The 25,594-nt window shown below is 45.2% G+C and overlaps 1 protein-coding gene and 1 pseudogene across 11 annotated transcripts in view; both read right to left on the reverse strand.

The window, feature by feature from the left end:
• Window positions 1–478: 478 nt before the first annotated feature.
• On the reverse strand, window positions 479–597 carry LOC118612346 (annotated as a pseudogene).
• A 6,012-nt stretch (window positions 598–6,609) lies between these two features.
• The window catches only part of FAM110B (family with sequence similarity 110 member B), a 138,688-nt gene continuing 119,703 nt past the window's right edge, over window positions 6,610–25,594 (reverse strand). For all 11 annotated transcript variants that reach the window (XM_036232842.1, XM_036232841.1, XM_016165663.2 and 8 more), the window contains one exon: window positions 6,610–9,455. In XM_036232842.1, the coding sequence (XP_036088735.1) occupies window positions 8,029–9,141 (1,113 nt within the window). In that variant the 5' untranslated portion in view covers window positions 9,142–9,455 and the 3' untranslated portion in view covers window positions 6,610–8,028. The remainder of the gene's footprint in view (window positions 9,456–25,594) is intronic.

The following is a 25,594-nucleotide window of genomic DNA, read 5'->3' on the forward strand; positions in this document are numbered from 1 at the left end:
CCAAGACAGACAATTACTCCATGAATCAGAGAATTTCAGATCATGCTCAGTGCCAGGAAGAAAATGAGCAGGAGACAGAGATTAACACAAGGGATCTAGTTTACACAGAGTGGCAGGGAATGTCCTCTGAGGAACTAACTGACAACTGAAGTGAAACTAAGACCTTAAGATGAGAAGTCAGCAATAGGAAGGTCCGCTGTCAAGGGGGAAATGGTCTATTAAGGAAGAGTAGCACCATCCTGGACTCTATGGCACTGTGTATGTCCTTTCTTCAAAAATCACCTTCGGTTGCTTTATGGGAATGAGGAGAGTGAGAGCAGAGCCGGCAGCCGCTCAGAGGCCATGGTCATGGTTCGGATGAACGACCTCGGAGGCCGGGGCAGGTCGGGGCACTGAGAATGGACGGAGTGCAATGGTCCCACCCTGTCCAGTCTATCATCATTGACAGGCAGAGTTTTTGTTTTCTTTTTTTTTTTTACACCTACAGTACCTGGTCTTCCTAGGTGGTCTCCTATCCAAGTAGTAACCAGGCCTGATGCTGCTTAGTTTCTGAGATCAGATGAGATCGAGCATGTTCAGGGTGGCATGGCTGTAAACGGCAGGTAGTCTTGAATGTGCTTTTGTTTCTGAAAACAAAACTCTGAAAAGCTTGCACTTGTAATTGTAATTCTAAAATGTATTACATATGATTAAATATTTGGCAACTGTAGCATTCTCACCTGATTTCCAGTTAGTAACACTGAAAGCTCATTAATTATCTGTGAGAGTAGAGACTCTGGAATTTTAACATATCTAAGAATTTTTTGGAGGGCGCTTGTTAAAAAAGCAGACCCCCGTGTCCTCTGCCTAAGATTCTGACTCAGGAGGTCTTCAGAGGAGATCAGGAATTTGCTTTGTCTGAGAACCTCAAGAAATTCAAATATAATGTTTGGGGGGTGCACTTTGAGACACCATGTGTGAAAAATGGCCATTAGATCCTGCGTCCTGCTGGAATAATATCTTTTATGTACTTACTTCTATATCTGTATAGGTTGCTTTTCAATTGAGGCAATGGTCAGGCTGGCTTAGGTTGTGCTGCAGTAAGAAGCAACCCCCAAACTTTCAGTGGCTTACAAGGATAGAGTTCATGCCCTGGGGCTTACATATCCATTCTGGGTTGGGGCCTAGGGCTCAGCTCCTCATTGTCCTCAGTCAGAATCCTAATGGCAGCTCCACCCTCTGGAATCTTGCTGGCTACCATGTAGGGGGAGGAGACTGTGGAGAGCCTGGGATGGGCTCTGTGCCTCCTCCCAGATGTTAAATGTGTCACTTGCATTGATGGTTCATTGGTCACACCTATCACTAAGGGATGTGGAAATGCAATCCTCTTGTGAGTCTGGAAGGAGAGGGAAATAGATATTGGAACTAGTGGCAATGTCTGCTCCAAAGGACCCAGGAGGCAGAAGAATCAGGCCAAGGAAAATGGTCCCCAAGCTTTTGAGGAGCACTGGGCACCTATAGACTTCAGAGGCACTAAAATCATAATAAAACAGTGGAAAGCATTTAAAAATTGCCAGAAACTTCTTTAGAGACATTCCTTAATATTTGTTATTTTATATCTGCTATGGTTAGTTGAAAAATGGTTAATGTATATTAACAGAAAATCTCCTAATTGAAGTTTATCTTAATAGCCGATAATTTTTTTTGAGACAAGGAGCACTACATAGCAATAACAGAGCATATGTTGATGAAGTCGCTCCCACTTCGCGGAGTGGAAAGTTAGCGGCACTTAGTGCCACAGCTGGTACCCTGGCCTCAGGACCATGGTGCACCGTCCCCTCTGCTCCAGCCCCACCTGCCAGTCAACCTGCTCTACCGCATGGCTGAGTCCCACCACCTCATTTCTCTGCATCGTATTCTCCTCTGTAAAATAAGATGGAGAGGGACAGGTGATCACCGACGTCCCTCTCAGAACACAGAAGCTTCAGTCCTGATGCGATCAAATATGATAAATAGTTTTGAGTCACTTATTGTATAGAAGAATCAGAAATTAGTACACACAATAGTGTTTTAAGCTTCTGAGACGTGTTCTGCTATACAACTTACTGCAAGGGGCAAAAAAAAAAAAAAAAGGCTCCCACCATACTGGATGCTAAAATGTCACGACGGAGTCTGAAGATGTGCTTATTGATCTGACTTTGCATTTTGCTTTTTCCTATTAGATGTGTGCCTTTGAAAAGTTGCTTTCAAAGTTGCTTCAGATCTCTCATGGACAAATGGATTCCAATTTACTTTTATGATTCTTGTGAAAATAAAATGAGATAATGTGACAAAAGGCTTAGCATCACATTTGAGACGTCCTGTAGTTGCTTCATGACCGTGAATGAATGAAATGCCCAATGAGTAAAAGAGTGTATCATCATTATCACTATTGTTCTCCTTGCTTTGTACATTGGTACATACCTGGCCACATTCAATTGTCACCTTCTGACAACCTGGAAAGTTTCTGGAGACTCCTTCCGTTCAGATAATAACTCTTTTATAGACTTCGTTTCTTTTTCCAATTAAAACTCTTGTGAGCAGCTAGTATGTACCATGTCACTTACTGAAATGTTTGGCACCCATCAGACCTCACCTGCTGTCCCACCTGCCACGACAATGTGAAACCAGACTTCTCTGACTTTTCATATTCTCATGCCTCAATTGAATGCCTCAAAAATAGCTCTTGGTACCCTCACAAGGCCCTGAGGCCAACGGAACACACACAGCAAGTGGCTTCTCTCCCATTTTACAGTTGCGGGAATGGGGGAAGATTTTAAGCAGAAGGATCTCAGTTATTGGAGGAAGGGGTACCTAAAGGCTGCGGAGGCCCATATGCATCTGGCTTTTCCTTCTGTAGGGGTCCTGCCAAAGTGAGGAGCATGGGCTGAACACACAAGAGAAACCTTCATAGGTGACCTGTTCAGAGTCGAACACACAGCCACTGAAACTGTGGTTGTCCGTAGCGCAGCTCAGGGACAGTGCTCTAGAAGCTGAGAGAACTCTGTCATCATATAGGGCTAAGGGGATGAACCGGGTTCAACATTTTCAAAATGGTGGCGAAATTGGTTGTTTCTTTTTTTGTTGTTGTTTTGTTTTGTTTTGTTTTGAGTTAAGAATCTACTCAGTTTCTCTGGAGCACCCTTAACTTTTTCATGCCTTTCCCAGCGCATCTTCTTGACAGAATACACCATAAAAATCCTCAAGGATGGGGGAATGGAATGATGCTGATTCACCAAATCGTCAAAATATGTTTCCTGGTTATTGAATCAGGGCCATTTTTCTCTACTGTTTGCCCTTCTAAAAGTCCTTGCTCAAAATAGACAGGATGTGGCTGCAAAACAGTATTTTCAAAACAGAAAGAATGCAATTCTAACAGCCTTGTCTCTTTGAACTCGATGGGCTGTATTTTACTCCTAATAGAACAGCTGAAGTCTTTTTCTAAATTGTATTTGTTACCATTTATTTAGGTAAGAGTGAAACTGCTGAAATTCTGACTGTTTGAGATATGTTTATATATAGGCAGTAGAGAAAATTATGAAGATGAATTTTTGGGCTCTTCTGTTTTGAAGTGCAACACACTCTGCCTCTCCTTATCTCGAGCTGGGCTGCACACAGGGCAGGGCTGGAATCGCAGAGTTAAGTTGAAGTCCCATTCTGTCACTTACTTCCTCTGGGATCTTGTTTAAAGGGGCTTAATCTCCATGGAATTGAGGTTCTTAACCTCTAAAATAGGATAATAACTATCATCTTGGGTTCATTGTGATGACATTTACAGTGTAGCTAGCATAGGACTTAAATGTGATAGGTTAAAAAAAATATAGTCGACACTTATTAAGTACCAACTAAATACTCTAGGCTGCTGTGTGCATTATCTAACTCCATGACCATCAGTGACATTATAATTTTCTAAGGTTTATAAATTTATTAGAACAGTTTTTTTTTTTCTGGCAGAAAATAAAATATTTTGAGGAAGGTACACCATTTAAAAATTCACGCAAAGGCACCATTTAGGATAGCAAAGGCTGAGCCTATGGCCATGACAAAAATTAACATCTAGTGGGAAAAGGTGATGTAGAATCTCAAAAAAATTCTTACTGGTTGATAGTTTTGTTGAGTCTTGAAAGAGTAAGAGTCTGAAGAGCATGCAAGATCAAGGAGGGACAAAAAGCATTCCTCACAGAATGGAAAGCTGCTGAACCTCACAAGTAGTGATTTTTAAACATGTCCATAAATTATTTGATATCTCTTCCTTATGAAGATGAGGAGGCCTGAGTTTGTTCTCCATGACTGTGGGCTGATTTGGTGACATGCTTCTAATGAACCCGATGTGATGGGTATGTGTTTGACCTAGGATGCTGGATCAGAAATGACCTTGTGGCTTCCTCCTTGTCTTCTCTCTCAGATGCCATGTTGTAAGGACTCTTGCCGATACCATGTGAGCCATCTTGGAATTAGATTCTCTGGCCCCAGTCAAGCCTTCAGATGATACAGCCCTGGCTGACATCTTGCCTGCAGCCTAATGAGGTACCCTGAGCCAGAACCATCTAGCTCAGCCACTCCAGGATTCTTGGCTCACAGATATGGAGAGATAATAAATATTAATCGTTTTAAGTTGCTGAGTTTTGAGGAAATTTGTTATATGCAATAAATCACTAGTGCAGTGGTAAGAAGTCTCCAGTGGGAACATCCTTTGGTTGGAGCCTGGGGCCTAGAATGGATGACTGAAAGAGACAGAGAAGATGAGGCCTAAAAGGTAAATGCCCGACATTCTCTGTTAAGAAGTTAGGATTGGTCGTATCGGCAACATATTCAAGCTGGAGGATGCTTTTACATAGAGGAATGACATGATCACGGTTGATTAAAATATCTTTGGCATGAAATGGGATGGATAGAAACTGGCTGAAGGGGAGGAGGACTTTCAGTTAGGAAGTTCTAAGAAAAACAGATCGGGTAAAAGAAGAGAGTTTGAACTAAGACAAGGGCAGAGGGGGTAAATATGAGAAGACTGTCTTAAAATTTGGCGTTTTCAGAAAGAAACTACCAGTTTCCAGGGCCATCTAAGGGCAATCATGATTCACTTTCCATTGTGTGGTTTGAGAACAAAGTGTGCTGAACCTATATGACAACCCTATACTCATACCAACATTATCATCGCATACACATACACAAGACACATGAGATACTTCATGCACTAACAGAATGAGCATTTTGCTAAAAGGACTTCACAATTAGGAAATGCCTCACTATTAGGATTTAGTATTAAGCATTTGAATTTATCCTTTATAGGAACTCTAGCATCAAGAACAAAAAGAAATGAGTTCCTTCTTCCATGAAAGGAACCAAAGCCTCACATCTGTCTATTGTACAAATAAGGCCACAGAATATTAGACTGAATTAAAGGGAGATGATTTATAGCCCTGTTGGAATAGATTAAATGTGGTTTTGAAACCTTGGAAGATTCAATAGAATCTATGACTAAACTGTCATACACAGTGATATTAAATTAGTAAAGAAGTGCTCATCTCCCAAACAAACTGGCTTCCTTAGAAAAAGAATATCTATTTTTGGTACTTCGATAGCCCTAGAGAGAGATGGCTATATAATGCTAAGCCATGAGTATTTTGATGGCCACATTTCTGTCCCAAGTGTGAAGGAATAAACATGTGTCTGTGTGTATGTGCGTGTATATTTATTTTCATCCTATTGTCTTGAATGCATTGTATCATCACTGCTCAAAGCTGCATTTCAAACTGTTTCTTCTGGGAAGTAGAGTCTTAGATGAACTGGAAATTAATTAGAGAACCATAAAGAATTCAAAACCAGTAGAAAGAGTCAAGGAATCAAATTTGACTTTCAGAAGGAAAATGTTTATGGACAGTAATAGCTGGGCATGATATCATTTGTTTCTGAAAATCGCTTTTTAAATAATTATTTTTAACATGTACATATTATATGGAACTTTTGAAGAAATGTTAATCTTCAAATAACTTGATTCTTTAAATACTCGTTGAATATTCAAAGTCCTAATAGGAAATAAGATGTTTCCACTAAATGTAATGATATTTCTCCTAAAAGAAAAGTGAAAATCTCAATTCCTTGATGCAGAGACTGTGTTGTTGGCCACTTACCTACTGTGAGGTCACTCACAGCGAATGACCTGTTGGAAGAATAATGAATGAATGAGTGGACAAATGTATGAACATGTGTAAGTTAATGAAATTTGGCTCGTACAAATAAGAACAAGGCTATGGTTTTCCAAGGTATGTCTCCACTGTAAGAACTCATAAATATTTACAACTGAAGAGTCTAGCGGAAGATGTGATAAATTCTAATGTTTAAGAAAAGATAAAAACAGAAGTGTGAACTAAGAAAAGGCAGCATATTTTAAGAACCTTGAGGCAACTATTTTAGCAAAAGCACACTGAAATTGCTACACACTGCTGTTCCAATAATTGTGATATGGTTAAAATAACTTAATGAAATAGTGTTTCTTCAAGACTACCAAAAATCTGCTTCTGGCTCACGGTCCAGAGTGAAACTTTCGTGGAGGGAACAAAGGAAAGTACAAAGAGAAACCACCACCATCAGTGCCTGCACCAGAGCTATTTATTAGTGTAACTTTTTCTTTTTTTTTTTCTTCAAGATTTCATAACAACTGAAGTATGTACAAAGTCTTACAGCATTTACACCATAAAAAGTTTCCTAGTAGCTGATGAAGTTTACGGTGGTGCCCCTGAACTTCAGAGCGTGACTACGAGCAGTGAAGCAGACCGCGGCGTGTGAGTCCCTCTGCTACCACACCACGACCGTCAGCTGGTTGACAGCTAACTGGAAGACAGGTTATTGGGAAAAGGGGAATAAATTGATATGTAGCACTGGAGACCATGGAGGAGGGGGAAGCTACATAGTGTCGTGTTTCTACAGTTTCCTAGAGATGTGACCAAGGTCCACAGCTCGAGAAAATAACATATGCAAGACAACAGTCACATTGCTCAGACATGGTTCAGTTACCGAAGGTGTTCGCTTCTGAATAGGAGGCTCTATATTGATATGGCTGGTATTTCCATTTGTGTTCATGTCTTCAGATAGCTCAAACCTGCACAAGCCCCACTCTGCTCTCCCAAATACAACAACAACAGAGGGAGGTTTGGAGGGAGGGAAGAGAAACAGCATGGAATTAGTGCTTGACCCAAAAAATCAAACCCCAACATTTTAAGACATCGAGTAACAGCTTTTGGGTGGCCATTCCGGACAAAATATTTAGTAGTAGGAATTTCTGAGTCAACCCTCAGAAAAACATCCACAAAACCCCATCCGACCTCCTAGATTTCATCACCTTCATTGCATCTGATTGTCTTTTCTTGGGGTGTTACACAGGACCACCACCATTTACACACTGACGAGGACACAGAAACGAGCGCTGTTGCCCCATCCGCCACTTCGGTGAGCGGCCAGAGGACTTCACTAAGTGACCGATTAGAATCAGGCTCGCCACTTTCCTTCTTAGAAACCCGGCCTGGTTCTACCTTAGATCAGTCCCTCTGTTTGGTAGCAGGTCCCATTTATTTTCCCATTATTTCGGTCTCACACGTAGGCAAATTGGCTTTTTATTTCAAAAAGATTCTACTCTTAACTTAAAAGCCAGTCGATAAAACTTTTAATTAAGACACAATAGCGCGGGATATAAAAACACAAGAACCACATAAATATTGAAGAAGTTGTATACTGTTTTCCTGTAAACAGTTTTGCTTAAGATCAAAGCCCTAATCGGATTCTGGCCTGAAACTTTTGGCAGATGACATGTGTTCAGCCAGGCTCTGCAGCAATGGTTGACGTGGAAGCCAGGTCAGTCCCCATGTTGACAGGCATGCAACTTGAAAACATTGCACAACAAGCAACACAAAGAGAGTAGAGAAGCTCACAACACTTCAAGGAGACCTCACAACCTTCACAACTGCGGATGCACAGACAGAGACCTACCCCTCCCTCCTTTGCACGCACGTTCTCTTACACGTGGGAGACCTTCTGTGACTCTCTAGCTTGTTTGATGCTATATAACCACTTGATGATTCTAGCATTTCTTTCGATTGCAGAAATGCCATATGGCACCCGGTCATTGGCACTGTCGTCATTTCTAAGGTCACTGTTACTGTCCTGAGACTGTTCACAGTCTGAGCTGATCATGCTTGCGCTGCGGAAATTGAGGGATATTATGTCGGAATTAGCCCTTGCAAAGTTTTCCATTCCAAGGTTTTCCAGCTCCTCCGGGTCCAGTCCGCAGTAGTTGAAGAACCTCTCCACGTCTGCGTCCACCCGGAAATACCTGTCACTCAAGTCTGACTTTGACCGCTGGAGGGAGGGTCTTCGGCTGACTCCGCAAGCAGGTTCCACAGGGTCGGCTTCGGGGGACTTCATGGTGGCGATGGCTGCGACCTTGGGTTTGGGAGGCAGGGGAGGGGCGGAGCTACTGCAGGGGATCGCTTTTAAGGGCTTCACACTGGTCACTTTGCGGATGTCCGACGAGCTGTGGGAGACGTGCAGGAAGGACTCGGCCGTCTGCTCCAGCAGCCTCCTGCCCACGTGGGAGCCGCTCTCCTGCGGGCTGCCGCGGCCCTGCGTCGGGTAGACCTTCAGGGACTCGGCGAAGGAGTGCCGGTGCAGGTCGGTGGCGTCCGGCCTGTGCTGCGGCCAGTTTCGGGAGCTGTGCTTGTGGCCCGAGCCCGTGCTGGAGCCTTCCGAGCTGTTGATGATGTTCTTCAGGATCTCGAGCTTCAGGGTCTCCCTCTGCACGCCGCTCTCGGTCTTGGCGTGCGGCCCGAACACCTTGAGCGTGGGGCTGCCCAGCGCGCGCTTGGCGCCGGGGCACACCGGGGGCTTGGCCAGCACGGCCGGCTTCACGGGCTCCTGCTTGGCGTTGATGACCTCCTGACTCTTGACATACTTGGCCTTATCGGCTTCCAGCCTCTCCACCGCGCTGAGTCTTTTGGGGTTGGGCTCGGCCTGTCTGCGAAAGTAGTCGGGCCCTTTGTTGAGGATGCGCAGGGGCACGGCCGAGGTGAAGGTGCCGGCGGGGCTGACCGGTTTCACCATGCTACCTGTCTGTAGGGTCTCCGTGGGCATGGCGGGTGGTCTCTCCCCGGCGGCCGTCTTGGATTCTCTTCTGGGCGCCTCCGGATGCGCTGAACAGACACATGTACACGAAGCACAAAGGGCAGCGGACGGACCCTGGGACCTGCGTGTCAGCAGCGGCCGCGCCTCATCTCACAGCTCATTAACCGCCACTGCGGCTTTAATTCACTTTCCCCCTTCCAGGCAGCCCGGGTGCAAAAAGGCCACAAGCCACAAGTTCCTTTAATCTGCTTCGCCGCCTCCTTTCTTCTCCCCGAAGGATGTGGGAGTCTCCTCCAGGTCTTTGTGTTCAACTGCAGGCAGAGCTGAAACACAGAACAACCAACCGCGGGTTAGGATGGGCGAGTGACATCACGGCTGTAGCAACCGAGAAGCCCCGCGGCGCCCCCGCCTCCGCCTCCGCCTGCCGACCGCCGGCCTGGGCGCCCGGGCCGTTCCGGGAGGCGCGTCCCAGTCCGGGAACGGACCGCGGGGCCCGGGCGTCGGAGCCCGCGCCCGCCCCGCGCGCTGCAGGCGGAGGCCGGGGTCTGCGAATTGAAAGGGGCCGGCATTCCCCACGCGTGGACTCCTCCAGGGGCCTCCCCACTGGGGGGAAGCGCCTCTGATCGCGGCTGGTGGGCATTACTTACAGGGTTTTCCCAAACCGGGTTCCCAGTTCACTAAATGCCTCTGAGTCCCTAAGAATTACCATCTGCTTTAGGCTATAATGTCTTTTTCAACGAAGCAAAACTGACTTCTTTACTACCCATCATCTCAATAGCACTTGAAACGAGCACTTCTTTTCAAAAACTAAAAAGATGGGCAAGAAGTAGAATTAGCAGTAAAGACGAAACAAATGTTTTAGAAGTCAAGATGTTTCAGTTACCTTATTTTTGCCAAGCAATATGTTTAAAAACATTCTCCCCCAAAACGAGAATGCTTATGGAGTTCATCCCATTAAATACTAGCTTATTTTTTAATTAAAAAAACAAAAACAAAAACAAAGTAGACATACTTCTGTATTAACCATAGAAGTAGACAATTTCAAATGCTCCATGATTTATCACACTTAATGAGCAGAAACTAAAGTTTCTTTGTAGAATGTGCTTTCCCAAATTCTCTAGAGAACTAAGAACAAAATCTTGAGAAGTTAATCATACCTAAGTATGTTACTGTACAGAAAACTGGGACTAATTCATGCTTTCTGAGCTTGACTATCCCCCCACCCCCAACCAAAACCACTAAATTGAAACACTTATCAATCTTCTAATATAAATCCATAGGGAGTTTTTCTACTTGATACACAACATAATGTAGCATTCCTCTCTCGCAGCCCTGGGAACAAACCCTCTCTGCCTGTGCCTCCTGGTAGAGAATGTATCAGCATTCCAAAGTAACTGGTTAAAGACCTTTTTAACATCTTTGGTTATAATTAGGGATATTAAGAGAGTATGTATTCAACTAACATGTCAAATAGCTAATTTACAAAATAAAGTGGTATTATTACAAAATCACCTGCTCTCACACTAAGAAAATGAAGTGTCCATTAATAACAACTGTGAGGGGAGGGCTGGCTGATATTTCTCTCATCTTTTGAAACTCTAAATCTCTAAACACACCCATTGCCGTGTTTTATTAGAGACAATTTCGTTAATCTGCAAAAGGATTTGTTCTAATAAAAATATTTTCCTGTGAAAGATTTGAGAAGCCCCAAGGCAATTCCTACATAATGATTTCCTTTAATTGTGTGGTTCTATTATAATACTTCAATTTAGTTTAAAAAACCACCTCCTCTCATGAAGATTAAGTGAGATTGTTTCTTTTTTCTCTGACTATATTTTGAATGAAATGCCAGAAGAGGAGCAACGATTGCCCCGCAGAGCCTCTGGGTCTGCTCTCCTGCTGTGTGTCCGTCCACCTCACTGGGAAGTGACCCAGGCCCCCTTCCACTCGGGGGCTGGCAGCAGAGAGGGCAGCAGGGCCTGGGCTGGGAAGCAACGCCACTGTGTTTGAGAGAGGGCTGCCCCCGGACGGGCCACGCTTCCCTCAAGCGAGTGTAACATCTTCATGATGACCTCTGCAGCTTCCAAAATTCGTTCACGGAGGGGACAGTGCCGGAAGGTTCAGGGGAGGAGTGAAGGACATTTGGTGCCCAAGGACCACAGCAATCCTCTAGCAAGCAGGAAGAGATGGCCCAGTGGGCGACAGGAGACAGAGCTCGTACCTCTTCTTCTGGTGCCTTGTCTCTTCACCTACGACATGAGGTGATGGATCTGATTCCTATTATCCCTTCTTTGCCTAAAATCATGTTCTGAGGTGCTAACAATGAGTAAGTTGCTTCCAATTTCAAAATGACCTCTAGGAATATTAGCTCATGACTGAGCTTGTCTATGGCTCCTGAATTTGCTGTTCTTAGGAAAAAGTGCTTTGAATGATGAGTTGACAATACAACATCCACCGGCATTAAGCTCGTGATGGCCCACATCGCCATCTTCTCAGGCCATCACATCGGGGCTAAAAGCCCGAAACGTCCACTACTACTGACCTGACTTCCCAGGATGGCTCTGGGACCGTGTCGAACACTAAATAAAAATCATGACTCCCAACTCAATGTGACCGAGGAATACCTGTCTGTCTTCTAAGATGCGCTCCTCAGCAAGCTCACTGTCTTCCTTTTACACTTTCTTCATGGAAAAAAAAGGCATGAAAATGGGTAAATAGAGGCAGGCAGATACCCTCGAGATGGCACCTCCGGGCACTTCATACATAACTTAGGAAGCAGTTGTGAAGTTTCAAGACATAAAGCCAGTATGAAAGGATTATGTTAGAAAAATATTAATTATCCGGAACTACTTGACACTTCATTTCCTCTGGGTTCTGCCCCTCCCCCTTTCTTCCCTGTCATTCCCAATTTCTCTAATAGTTTGAATACACTGACGATGTTTAGAAATGACCCTGGTCAGAGTTTAGAACTTTTAGTTTGAACTTTTTGAGGGGGGTGGGGGGAATCTTATTGGAAGAACTGAAAGCCACAGAACATGCTGTAGAAACTTGTGGCCGCTGCAGGACAATGAGACACGCTCCAAGTTTTCTACCTGTTTTAGCTGACGAACTAAAACGACTTCAAAAATAGTACAGGCAGATTAGGCTGCTCTTTCTCTTAATACTTACACAATCCTTAACTTCTGTTCTTTTATTTTTTGATGGTTAAGTAGTATTGGCTGGGCCCGAGCTGTATAGTCCCAGAGTTCTGTAGCGCAGACTTGGTATGATGTATTTAAAGTACATTCTAGAGGACCAAATGGTAAATGACACACCTGGAAACCTGAAGCTACATCTCCAGGTCACCGATGTGGTAACCCTGTGTTCAGGGACAGGCCCCTGTGCCGACGCAGCCCCACCACCAGCCCCTGCCACCTGCACGCACCTCCTATGTGCGGCTGGGCACTGAGGGGAGCAGGTCGGAGGGGCTTCTAGCTCTTCTTCATCTTGTTTCAGGGAAGGAGAATTAGTCTCATTCATGGAGAGTTCCATAAACAAAAGTAATTATACAACCCCTCTTGAGCCCTGACGTATGACTGAGGAGAGAGGACACAGCCCGAGGGAGAGACTTCCATTCTCGAACCATTTGGGCTAATTCTACCCCATTTAATATCCGTTTGAAAATCTCACGGAATGATAAAAAGGTTTGGAGAATAAAACTCAGCAGACTCGAGGAATCAGGGTAGACGTGAACTCAACGGCAACCCCGCCTGGGGGTGGTCATGGGACAGAGCCCTGCTGGCTCCAGCTGGGCGGAGGAGGGGGCCAGACAGGTCGCTCTATCTGTGTGGGAGTCCTGGTCTGTGTGGGGTGGGTGTGGTGCAGAGCCAGCCGGGGACAGTGGGCACAAGGACCAAGAAATGGTTCACCCACTCACGTTAGAGGTGATTCTCAAACTTCAATCTGCCTGCACACCCTTGAAGATGTCCTTAAAGTGCAGAGTAGGTTTGGGGTGGGACCCTGGATTCTGCACTTCTCATAGGTCCCTAGCGATGCCTAGGAGGCTGGTCCGGCCTCTGAGTGGCAAGGGGGAAGGGAGGAAGCTCACTCCTGTACTTGCGAGGATCAGATTAGGACCGAAATGCCTCTGGCGCAGAGGAACGGAGCCAAGATTCTTGTTTCCTAAATGAGTGAAAGTCTAGGGCTTTGGGGGCACAAAAATAGCAGTCCCAGAGCACTTGAAACTTAAAACCTGAATCCTTCTAACTTCAACTCCGCCAGTTCCTCACAGGGGCAGTGAAGACCAGGGCCCTGGGCCAACACCGGGCAGAGCCAGCTTGCTGGGTCTAAGAGCACATGCGACCCTGGATGCAGCTAGGAAGAGAAAACGAGCCTGAACACACACAGTTTATGTGAAAAGTGTTTAAAGCCAAAGTTCCTATAACGCGGGCAACATATACCTTGATGCTTGTGAAGTCAGGCAGATCATGGGTGACTGTGGCCCGAAACTCTCCTGATTTTAAAATTCACTATTATAAAACACTGTGGGCCAAGTGCTTCTGGTAAGTAAAGAGAGGAAAAAGATAGTTAATGGCAAATTAATCTTTAAATTTTAGGTAGGAAGAAAGCACTGGAATTACAGCAAGGACCTGGGATTGAACTCAACCTCAGATTCACCCACAGAAAGCTTCTTAAATTGTGAAAACTGGTCATTCGTTGCTTTTGTGTGTTCTGGCAGAGAAAAGGTAGTAGTAATGTTGTTTTAAAGAGGGAGTCTAATTCAATCCTAAGTCACTTAACATCTCTGGGTCTCGATCTTATATATATGGAAGTGAATGTGTTGAATTTGATGAACTTGAAAATGTCTTCAGCTCAAACATTCTTGGAGGCAAACAGCAAAAGAAGCAATTTACTTTTGAGGTAAAAAAAAACAGTTCTTGAAAAACTGATTCTTTTAGTTTCCTAACATGTCTGATCACAAAACGTTTACGGTATAAATAAAACTGCTCCCCCCGGTTACTTTTTTATTTTTCCTGATATTACTTGTGTTTACTGACTTTAGCATAAGATTTCAACTTGACTGGAGGTCTGTCTTATAACTATATGACTGGTTTTTCCCACTTAAGAGGAGAGAAACAGCCTGGTCACTACATGACAATGTCAACTTTTGAATTCTTTACAAATGTAAGGGAGATGAACTCAAAATAAAAGAGTGCTTACTGAATTATGGGCTGTGTTCAATCAATCGATTAGTGCCTACTGACCGAGTAATTACGTGTGAGATGTAAATAAACAGGAAAGTCATGGCAATTTAGAAAAGATTCAAAGTACATATGATGAATATTAATTGAATAATGTCGAAGATAAGTGTGGCAGGACTGTCATGAAAGACTTCCCACACACCACTTCTCAGTAGTCAGACGAAGAAACGGCGAGGCGGGGAAGAGCCGGAGTGAGGAAAGGCCCGGGAGACGGGGCATCCGTCATCAGAGCAGCTCTGGACTTGAGGCCACAGTACATTCAAGACACTTGAAAGACATGTGATGGATGTGCAAGGTGCGGGGGGCCTGCAGCGAGAGACCTACTGGGGCGAGGGGAAGGACCGATGGAGTTTGGATTTTACACAGAGTAATGGGAGAACACTGCAGAGTAATGTAGCATTCGTGACATGGGCAGATTTGTATCTCTGAAAAATCCCCCTGGCTGCAGAGAGGGCACAGAAGAGGCGAGTGAGGACAGGCTGAGAGTGGCTGCAGACAGGCCGGTCCTGCCAGAGCTGTCGGGGGAGGGGAGCCGGCAAACCTGGGCGGTGGCAGCCCATTAGGGCACTGCCTTTGGGTCTGAATCCTGACTCTGCCTCACAATGACTCGGTGGCCTTGGGCAGATTACTGCACCTTCCTGTGCCTCAGCTTTCCCATCTCTGAAATGTGGATAATGATTATACCTACCTATATTCCGAGTTCATCTCCCTTACATTTGTAAAAAATTCAAAAGTTCACATTATCACGTGAAACTGCATTTTCACTTGAGTGACCAGGAGGTTTCTCTGTTCTTAAGTGGAGAAAACCAAGCATATAGTTACAAGAGGGACCCCCCCTGGTCAAATTCTTTAGGAAATTCGAGAAGGTTAAATAAAGGCAAAAAGACACTCTTCATTCATGTTAAAAGACACATTTTCATTCTTTGAGGACAGAGAGAAGTGAAGATGATTTCAAGAGATGCTTAAGAGGCACACTGAGCCATCTGGAGACGAAGTGGATGTGGAGGGCAAGGGCAGGTGATCTGAGGACGATTCTGGGCTTCTAGTCTGGCCCCTGAGAAGTGGGCTGTGGGGGAGTGCACACTCTAGCCTAAGCCTCCTCCTGTCCCGGCCCCCACCCTGCCTCCTCCTGAGCCAAGCAGAACAAGGGCAGCCCCTCCAAGCCAGCTGTTTGCATTCACACGTCTGCACTTCCCTGTCTGAGATGTTTCTAACCAACGGTGTTGCATGAAACTCGTCGTTTCCTTCATCTATATCACAAATAGTTAACAATATTGTGGTTATCACAAAAAATTATACTTAGAAGCAAAATGTATTCATAAGTAATGCTTAGTTCTGTGGGTTAAAAGCAGGGATGCTGCTCCATTTGGAAGACATTAATTTATTCATTTTAATTAAGATGCCATGTTTTTCAACATTTTCTCTTTTCCTTCTCATTCCAACGCAGTCACTTTTATTAACTCTTTTTATACTGAAAATAACTTGTAGAGAATGCAAAAGTAAAGGAGAACAACAAAAGTGAAAAAGTAAGTGAGTAACAAAAGCATTTATCAAAAAATAGACTAAATTTGTATAAGTTCAACAGAAACTAAGAAATCAGAGAACCAACTATCTAGAAGCATTAAGTCAAAACCACCAGCCTCTCAAGACCTGAATTTCCTCAGTTACTAAACCGTGTGCCTCGTTTCTTTCACCTGGTGAAACCCCTCGCCATCTACAATTCTGAGTGCAGAATCTTCTCTTTTCTGACCTGGCGTTGCCGTCGGCCATCAGGGCCAAGCTGTAAACAAAATAATCTTTTTTTTTTTTTTTTCCAACAACACTACCACTTTGTGTATTTTTCGAAATCACAGACTTCCTAATAACACTTAAACATCTGATTCCAGGACGCCAGGCATCTTGTGATTTTTCTTTCAGTTGGCTAGGGCAGGTCTTCAAATGGTACTTAGTAGAGATGTTCTTGGTTTCCATCGCTTTGCTTTAAATTTTCCACGTGTTAGGTAAGCCATTTCCACTCTTTTTCAGCAACCCCTTTAAGCTTTGTTCTTTTGAGACATCTACGCCATTGGACTAGAGGCCAGGTAGGAAATGTTAGAATGAGTGCAGAGGGAGGCCAGCCTTTACCTTCTGGTGACGCTGTGGCTGTGGACGGATTACCCTCTACCTGCCCCAGAGGCTCTCACGCAGCGTGCGGAGGAACACTGGTGCGGCAGCACGAAACGTGCGCAAGCGTTTGTGATAAATGCGTGAGAATTAATCTGACAAATGAGTATGTACTGTGCTAGGGCGCTATTCTCCAGGTGGCGCTGCAAACTGGACCAGTCTGGAGGGAAGAGTGGAAGAGGACAATCTGTTACCGCCTGGAGGAGACATCACAGAGTTTGCACATGATGTCAGGTGGGCAAAGACAGCAAGAGATGGGAAGGAAGACAACCTTGCCTCAGGTGAGCAGGATCAGGGCTGTCTCAAGCTCTGGGCTCAGCGCTGCGCTGTAGGACAGCAGCCGTGGGTACCAACTCTCATCTCAGACAGGCTGAGGTTGCCTTCAGGGAACCCAGAGAGCCCGACGCGGGTCTCTTGGAGGTGAGGAGCATAGAGACTGGCGTGTAGCTCAAGTCTGAGAGGTTCAGTGGGAAAGTCTCCCGTGGATTCTCCAACTAAAGAATGCAGGTGAGAGGAAGCTGCGTTTCCATGAGTTTGAGGGTGAGGATTTTCCAGGACCACACAAGTATTTGGGGAAAGGTGGTCAGGGGTTATCTTACCCTGCCAAAGATTCCCCCTGGATGGAAGCCAATAGCCCTGCACTGAGAAAGCTGAGAGCTCCCCCTAGTGACGGGTGAAGTGTGGCTGGCCTCAGGGAACCCCAAAGCCCCCAAAGAGAACCAGCTCTGCAATCCCCCAGGCCCAGGGGACATCAGATTACCGGACTGAGAGGGAAGGAGAGGAACCTTGTCTTCCTTCTGTTAATAAGCTGCTTGCCCCGCAAATTCATACACCCACGCGGTGCCCCAAGAGGTTAGAAGTGACGTCTAATGAGTGAGAGAGGAGCTGGAGCAGGGAAAGAGGGAGAAAAAAAACAAAAACAAAAACGACGTTTATTAAATTCTCTGTCCCCTCTTCCACAGAGGTTTCCAAGCCAACGCAGGCCTCAGCTGGCACAGGGAGAAGCTAATTTAAGAAGGATGAGAGGTGGGAGTTTTGGTTGTGACGTTGAACTGGGCTCTTTCATGCCTGAAACTGATCTGAAAACTTTGAATTATTTAAGATGAACTGAAGAGGTTATGGGTCCTGTCTGAGATTTCATCCCAGGGATGGAAAGGAGAATTCAGCAGAATGAATTCTTAGGGCACCAGAATAAGAGTATGCTCGCTTCCTGTTTATCACATGATGAATCCAGGCAACAAAATAAAATGGGCCCAGGGTAGTATCCTCCAGGTTTTCTGTTTGTTTGCCTGGTGATGCACTTGTCACTCCTTAATTCAGAGCCAAGCCCAGGGGTCAACTGGGCTTCTCCAAACGTGGCCACTTACGGCTCTGGGACCCTGGGGAAGTGACTTGAGCTGGTGCACCTCAGTTTCCTTACAAAACACTGACAGCAACTATCCCTACGTTTCACGAGGCTGATGTAAGAATTCTGTGAAGTAACACATGGAAAGTGCTCAGCGTGGAACTTAACCGAATTTGCTCAGTAAATGGTAACTTGTTATTAAATTTCGTCCCCAGTGTCCATGACTTGGCGCTGATAATCACCATCATTAGATTTCAGGCTTTATGGTAACTGAATGATCTTTTGTCTTAAAATGATTCCATTACTCTCAAGTGATGGTGTGTGCTATTTCTGTCAAAGTGGATTGACTGTGCAGTTTCTGTCTAAAAGGCCACTCTCATGACCCCATTTTTATTTGAGTTACAAAGAAAATATGTGGTTGCAAATTTCAAAGCTAACAGTTATGTGAGTGAAACAGGCTAGAGTAAATAATAAAGCCATTATTGAAAATGAAATCAAACCTAAAGTCGGTTGGAGAAAAACAGCAGGTCAATCTCAATCCACGATGGGTTCTTTAATGTCATCCTCTAAGGTCATTTAGAAAGCTCGCTTCACATACTTCATTTTCATTTGCGTGTATATCCACTATATATATAAAAAAAATGTTATGGGTTTCTCTTAACATGTCTTCCACCTACTCATGACAATTAAAATGAAATAGAGAATCAGACAAAAAAAAGATCACATTTCTGATTCAACATTTCCCTTGGCCTTAGGTAAAGAAAGTATTGTTGTAAGAGGGCCACAGGCTTGAATGAATGTGGGGAAGCCCTACTTCTTACCTGAGAGTATGTAAATGCGTAGCCAGCACTCGAATCATTCATTTGGAAAAAGAATGATTTCCTTGATGAAAATAACTACAAGTAATTAAGAAGCAGAGCTACTAGAATTCTTTATGAAAATCCAATAGAACTGCTTGCCTTACTCAAACAAACAAAAAATGATCCCAGTTTTGTCCTCTCCTGGAGAGGGCTTTACACGGCTTTATGTCCAGCGGTGAGAATGTGTGAGGCTGTGGCCGAATGTGGAGTTCAAGGTACTATTGTTCCTTTTCACCGACTAGTGCACTTAAACCACGGGTTTAGAAGACTTGCTAGAGTTATGGGAGTCTAAGAGTTAGCTGGTCCCCCAGGGCACCTCCCAGCAGAAGCAGTGACATCTCAATGAACTCAAGGCTTATGGACTCTAGAAGCAGCTCATGGTGACATGGGGCTGGGGACTCATACTCCCAAACCCATCCGTCCTCACAATTACCCCTTCACAAGGTAGTCTGATGCCCCTTGCAGGCAAGAAGGTGAGTACTTGTGAGTGGCACCTGGAGAATCAGAATCCAGGGCTCTGCAGACCTAAACCCTGCATCCGGTTCTCCCAGCAACACTGATTTCAAGCAGCTGCACTTTGTGTATTGCTTGTCCCTTTAGCTGTGCAAGCTTGCACTCTGCGGCAACTGTATGGCACATACATACCATGAAAAAGATACTATAAAAAAGAATTATAGTATGTATGACAATATCGATAGAACACTTACTTCTGAAAAAAATTTTAACTGCCTTGACAAAGGGTACTATTTACTCTGAAATAAATATTAAAGTGTGTTAAAGTAACATTGCAAAACAAGAGTGGACCAGCTTCACTGTGAATGTATTCAGTAGACTGCTATACAAATTGTTAGCAAATTACCATTTCTTATTAAGCACGTACGATGTCCCCAAAACTACACTAGTGCATTTCAAAGGTTTTTAAATTCAAACTCACCAATATCTTTAAAACAAATGTTATTGTCCGCACTTTACAGATGAGGAAACTGATGTCCACGGATACTAAGAAATGGTCTAAGGCATTTAGCTACTGAGTGGCTGCGGTCTGTGTAGGTACGCCTTGGCCCACCTCTCACCAGGTCGCGCTGTCACTCCAGCTCTTAAAAAGCTATGTATGGCGTATTTTTAAATGTTTTACATTTAAATACTATGGCTCAGGGGCCCGTGCTAAGTAGATTTTAGTGCCCCAAATTGACTCTTTTGGTTACTCACAGCTTATGTGCATACCAGCTTCCCCAGAAGCGAGAGGAAGAAAAGAAATAATTCAACTTTCTGTTAAATCAAATAACCATGCTACTTGCTAATAGCTTCAGTGCACAAGCAGAGAAGGTAAAATGCTCACAAATTGGCTTCCTTTAATTTAATTTTCTTTCTTGACACCACTGGCAGATGTATCAAAGTTAGCTGAACTTTGATGAAAAATAATGATCTATTAAAAAGAATAATAAAGTGACATAAGACTGCGATTTCATTTCATCTTACTACACAGAACATTTGGAAGGCAGGGATTACATACTTTTTATTGTTGTTTCTACTACAGCCTGCAGCCATGTATGTACCTAGTAGGTACCCACTAAAATGTGTACTGAGTTGAACTAAAATGCGAAACACTCAGTAGAATATCCAGCACATCATTTTATATTTTAAAGGCTCAGTGAAGGTATCAGATAAAAATGCTTGGGAAGTGAAACTTGAAATATGCTGTTTATAAGTCTGGCACTGGAAGCGCTTGCTTCTGATTGCAGAGCATGGTGCACCAGCGTGCAAACGCACACTTACTGAACACGTCGGCACTGAACTGAGCTTAGAACACAAATGTGGTGCAAAGAGAAATCGATACGAGGTAGAATTTTAACGCAGAACCAGTAGGTTCACGTTAAAACAGTAACGAACACCGTTGTCTCATTTGCCAAGGGACACCAGGGATGATTCTCTGGCACTTGAATAGTGCTTAGTATAGCAGTGGTTCTTTGCCTCAAGTGTACTCAGAAAAGACAAACGGTATTTTTCATCTTTAAGGACTCAGACTGAATTGTGGGACAGAGAATCATTTTCAAAATAAGACATGTAAGTTGACAGACATCCACTTTGGCGGCACATATTTTAATCTTTAGCACTTAACACATCTTACACGAATCATTTTCAAGCTCAGAATGGTACAAGGTAAGGCTTCGCCACAATTTGCACTTAAATATTATTTTGGGGTCCAAGGGACAAAGAGCTCAGGAATGACAAGTAAGTTTGCTTTACCTGGCCCAGGCCCGTTCCAGCTCTGCCTGTGAGCTCGCCGGAACTCGAGCAGCAGGCAGAAGCCGGACAGCTGGCTCTGCGGGGCAGTGTGGTCTAGCTGTGTCTGGAGACAGGCACAGTGTTAGGCGGCAGGGGCAGGCACTGGTTTTCGAGTGATACGTCCGCGTCTGTGGCCACAGGCTCTCTCCCACTTGTCCACCCTCCCTCCCGCCTGGCCATGCCTGCTGATGCCTACCTCCACACCCTGACACTCCCCGCTCTCCTCTGCCAGACCTTGGCCAGAGTCTTCTAAGAGGAACGTGTCCCCAGACCCACTGGGAACCCTTTTCTGATTTCTCATTCTGTGTCTCATCCTTCTTCCCTGGTGTTTCCCTTGTGGTCCTTATTATCTGAGTGGTGAAAATGCCCCCCACTCCCCAAAGACCAAGCAGGCTGCATGGCTGTCTTCCACCCCAGCACAGTGCCTAATGCCTGTGGACAGCAGAGTTCAGACTCTCTTATGGGGATCCTTGTCTGACGTGCATCCTGTTCAGAATGTGTCTTTGCCTCAGCATAAAGAAGACAAAGCCAATGCTACCAAAAAGGCTTTGCTCATTTATCCACCGTCCTACTCCTGCTGCCCAAATGAACACAGCAAGCTCACCTAAGAGGCTCTCTAAGGGTTATGATCATCGAATACCCACAGGAAAAGTAATCTGATATTTAAAATAAACAACAACAGACTTTGCTGCATGGACAAAATGACTCTTCCATCAGATCTGAAAACTCTGCCTTTGATGTCCGTTCTAGTACAACACACTTTTCTACTTCAATCCTTCATGCTTCTATCTGCTTCTATCTTAATTTTTTAGCCTCTCATTCCTGTTTGCTGAAGAAAAATGACTCATCTAAAATGAAAAAAGGAAGGTTTAGAGATTGTTTTTTCCCCATTTCTAGCATTTTTTGTTTGTTTAGCAAGAAATGACATTTTTCTATTATTTTTTAATGGGAAAGAGAATAATTTTGCTTGTGGCAAAAGACAGTTGTTGTTTGGTGCTTCATGGTCTCTCAAACTTTCGATTCTGGGAACAGTCACTTACGTCTAAGAAGAGAAATACAGTGGCACCCACTTTCTGGGTACCTTTCTCTGCCAGACCGCATGTCAGAGGGGGTGCAGCCTTGCCTGACAGGCACCATTTGTCCTATTTAGCAGATGGGGAAACTAAGGCTCAGAAGATTTAAGCGACTTGCTCGAAGCTGGCCAGTGGAAGGAGCCTGCTGCCAACCTCAGATGTGTCTGTTTTCTGAACCCGTATTACTCTCAGTAGTCACAGAAACATGCGAGGCTGCAAGGACGTGAGCCAGGAAGGGAGGGCGGACAGACCATGAGTGGTGCCTCCTTGCCACCCCCAGCCCATACGATGCCAGGTCCCAGGCTGTTTCATAACAGAACTTCCTTCCTGCTGCGATGGCGAAGTCTGTGTACCCACTGTCGGGAGAAACTGTGCCAGAGGGTAAAACAGTGAGGGGGAGTAGGAGGCAGGAAGATGTTACGAAAACTGTGTGAGGAGAAGGCATTCATAAAATGTACAATACTCGGCCCAGTAAACCCGATTCGTGGCGGTGACAATAAAAGCTCTTTGTTTGATAAGATTCTCTAAGGGGCTCGCAGAACTTCACTACACCCTCCTTAGTGGAAAATAATTATTGTGATACCTTGCTAAGGAAATGAGAATATCTTCTAAACACCAGAAAAATAGCAATCTAGTCATCATCTGATTAGACAAAAATCAGATTCTGTCCTGACGAAGCCTGAGCCCGCCTTTGGGCTTGCCTACAGAGAGCGTGAATTCTTCAGAGCATGAAGGACTACTCCATAGGACAAAGACGACTTCCCGGAATCCTCCTGCCCTCGAGCGGACAGACCCCTAAAGACACACTTAAGCAAGTTTACATGGACAGGAGATCTAGACTGCAGGAAGCACCAGCAGTGCGTTCGTTCACTCAGGAAGCATTTGCTGAGCATCTGCTGTGTACCAGGCAGTGAACAAGACAAACACATGGCGCTCACACATGCAGCAATGAATAAGGTAAATAAAATACCTAGGAGGATAAGCGCAGGCGCTAAAAGGAGAACGAGAGCAAGGGTTTGGCGAGGTGGACGTTGCCGCTGACTTCAAAAAGAAGAGCTCTGGTAAAGCTGGTGGGTTCAGGAGAGAATGGGAAGAGAGAAACTGGAGGCGGTGCTGACGGCTCATTTCAGCAGGGCTGAGATGAGGTGACCACTGGAGGCGTGAGCAGGATCAAGAAGGGGTTTTTACTTTATTTCCTGAAGATGAGAGGAATGACAACGTATTTGTATGCCGATTGGAATAACACGGTAGGAAGAGAAACACGCACAGGGATTTCACACTAATGTGCTGAGAACAAGAAGTAAGAACGGGAACTAAACACCTGAACACAGGTGGCAAACGATGGCTTGTAGGTCTCATAAGCTTGTGTGAGACTTTGCACGGCCGCCTCGTGACCCTGGAGGAGCCCTTCTAAAACGATAACGGCTTTAAAGGGATGGCAGTGGGGAGACAGCACTGCTGCGGGCCAAGGCAGTGCCCGTCCAGACCCCACCGAGCCTGAGGGTGGGCTCGGGGCAGAGAACACCTGGCCAACGCCGAAAGATGCGAAGGAAAAGTGATACTGCATGGGAATGATCCCAGGCCCAGTGAGTCAGCAGTTACCTCCTCGCATTTTCTAAACTGTCACAGAGGCAAAACCTAACAGTGACCAGAAGCGGCAAGCCTCCATTTCCTTCTCCTCCTGCCCAAAGCAAGTCATCTGATGAATTATAATTTTATCTCCTATGAGACGGAGGCTGAACGTATTGCTTCTGTGAATTCAGTTTACCCACCAGGAATCAAAGACCCAAGGGGAAAACAGCTAAGAGTTCGTGGCGCGTGTAACTGTTAAGGAAGGGAATTCAAGCTTTTGACAAATACCAGTCAGGTGCCTACCGTGTGCCAGGCACTGTTATGGGCACTGGAGATACCGATGTGAATGAAACTGACCCAGTGTGGCCCTCACAACATTCCAGTGAGCAGACAGCAGATCTCAGAGTCATAGCGGTTGATTGACAACCCACGGCTGGAGTCTATGGAACGACAACAGGGGAGCAGCCGTGAACGGTGAGAAAATACTAACTCGTAACCATTCCAAAGGCGAGACAGAGAAAGGCGTCTGAGAGAAGGAGACGGAGGACCGAATTGGGTAAGAACACAACGGGGGAAGGAGAGGCCCAGGGAGCACGTGGGACCTGGGAGACAGCAGCGCATCCTCCAGGCAACACGAGTCCCCACCCCGGCCTGCTCCACCATTACCGCATGTGACCCTGAGTCCCTCTGACCTTCAGGTTCCTGACCTGCGCCATGGGACGACGCTGGGACCTATCTTAACCCAGGGGACAATACACGTTAGCCGCTGTTCTTTGAAATGAGATGGAGAAAATACTATAAGATGAATGTCACGGACTGTGGAGGCAATTTGCAGACTGACGTAAGGAAGAATTTTTTGAACAATTGAAAGTTTCTCACACTGGAATGAACTCCTTAGAAAAGAGGGAGCTTTCTACCTCAGGGAGGGTTCGTGCTGACACAGGTTGACCATCTGCCCAAGAAATTTTAAAGGGGATCCCTGTAATGGGTGGGAGGGTGTGGCAGATGAATGACAAGTTCCTTTCCAAAAAGTTCTGTGCATTTTTGAAACCTTTCTCACTGCCCGGATTTAATTTACTATGTTCGCAGCCAGAAGAAAGGAACACGAGGCCAGAGAAGACAAGAAGACAGAACATGACGACAGAGGAGAAGTTTGAAGATAAATTGTACTAAGGACTGAAAGAATAATTGGAGAGGATGTATTTAAAAAATGGCGAGAATGTTTTCGATTAGCAGATTAAGTCTCCCAAGAAACAGACAGTTAAGCAGAGGAAGGTACGAGTGGTGGGGGCTGCCTGACTGGGAGGGAGGGAGGAAGAGGGGGCAGGGCGCCTCACGAGCTCTGGCTGCGGACACCCAGCTGTGCCCCGGGAGGCCGTGCGCGTCCTTTCCACGCTGTTCTCGCAGCCCCGGATCTGTGCCACGGTCGATCTCTCGCATTCTTTATGGTCCCGAAGATCTCGCACTTGCACAGCATGTTTCTATGTACAGAACGTGTAGAGTCTTTCAAGCAACGCAGACTCTGAGACTGCCCAGTGAGTTTACGGGCTCACCCACCAAGTCACCACGTGGGAGCCATTTGTTGAGTTAACAGATGATCAGTGGGGCAGTGGAGGGGGTGGTTGATACTGTGAGGTCAGAGAAAGCCTCTTGTATTATCAAGAGCTGGATGGTTACTATACTAAATGTGCTAACAGTGGTGTTACATTTGCATTTAATGTGTCAGCTTATTTTTGAGATCGTGTCATCCCAAATTGTTTAGAAAACATTTAGCCAGTAACTGTAGTTCAGTAATCGAGTTATTAAATCTGGCAGTCGGGACCTGGTATGGCTGTGACAGGAAGCCACGGGCTCCCAACTCAGAGATGTTGCAGAAGCCACTTTGGATGCAATGCCTGCGTCTCCAAATGAACGTTTTGATTC

Source organism: Rousettus aegyptiacus, unplaced genomic scaffold (assembly GCF_014176215.1).
Source record: "Rousettus aegyptiacus isolate mRouAeg1 unplaced genomic scaffold, mRouAeg1.p scaffold_m13_p_15, whole genome shotgun sequence".
In the NCBI taxonomy this organism is placed as follows: Eukaryota; Metazoa; Chordata; class Mammalia; order Chiroptera; family Pteropodidae; genus Rousettus; species Rousettus aegyptiacus.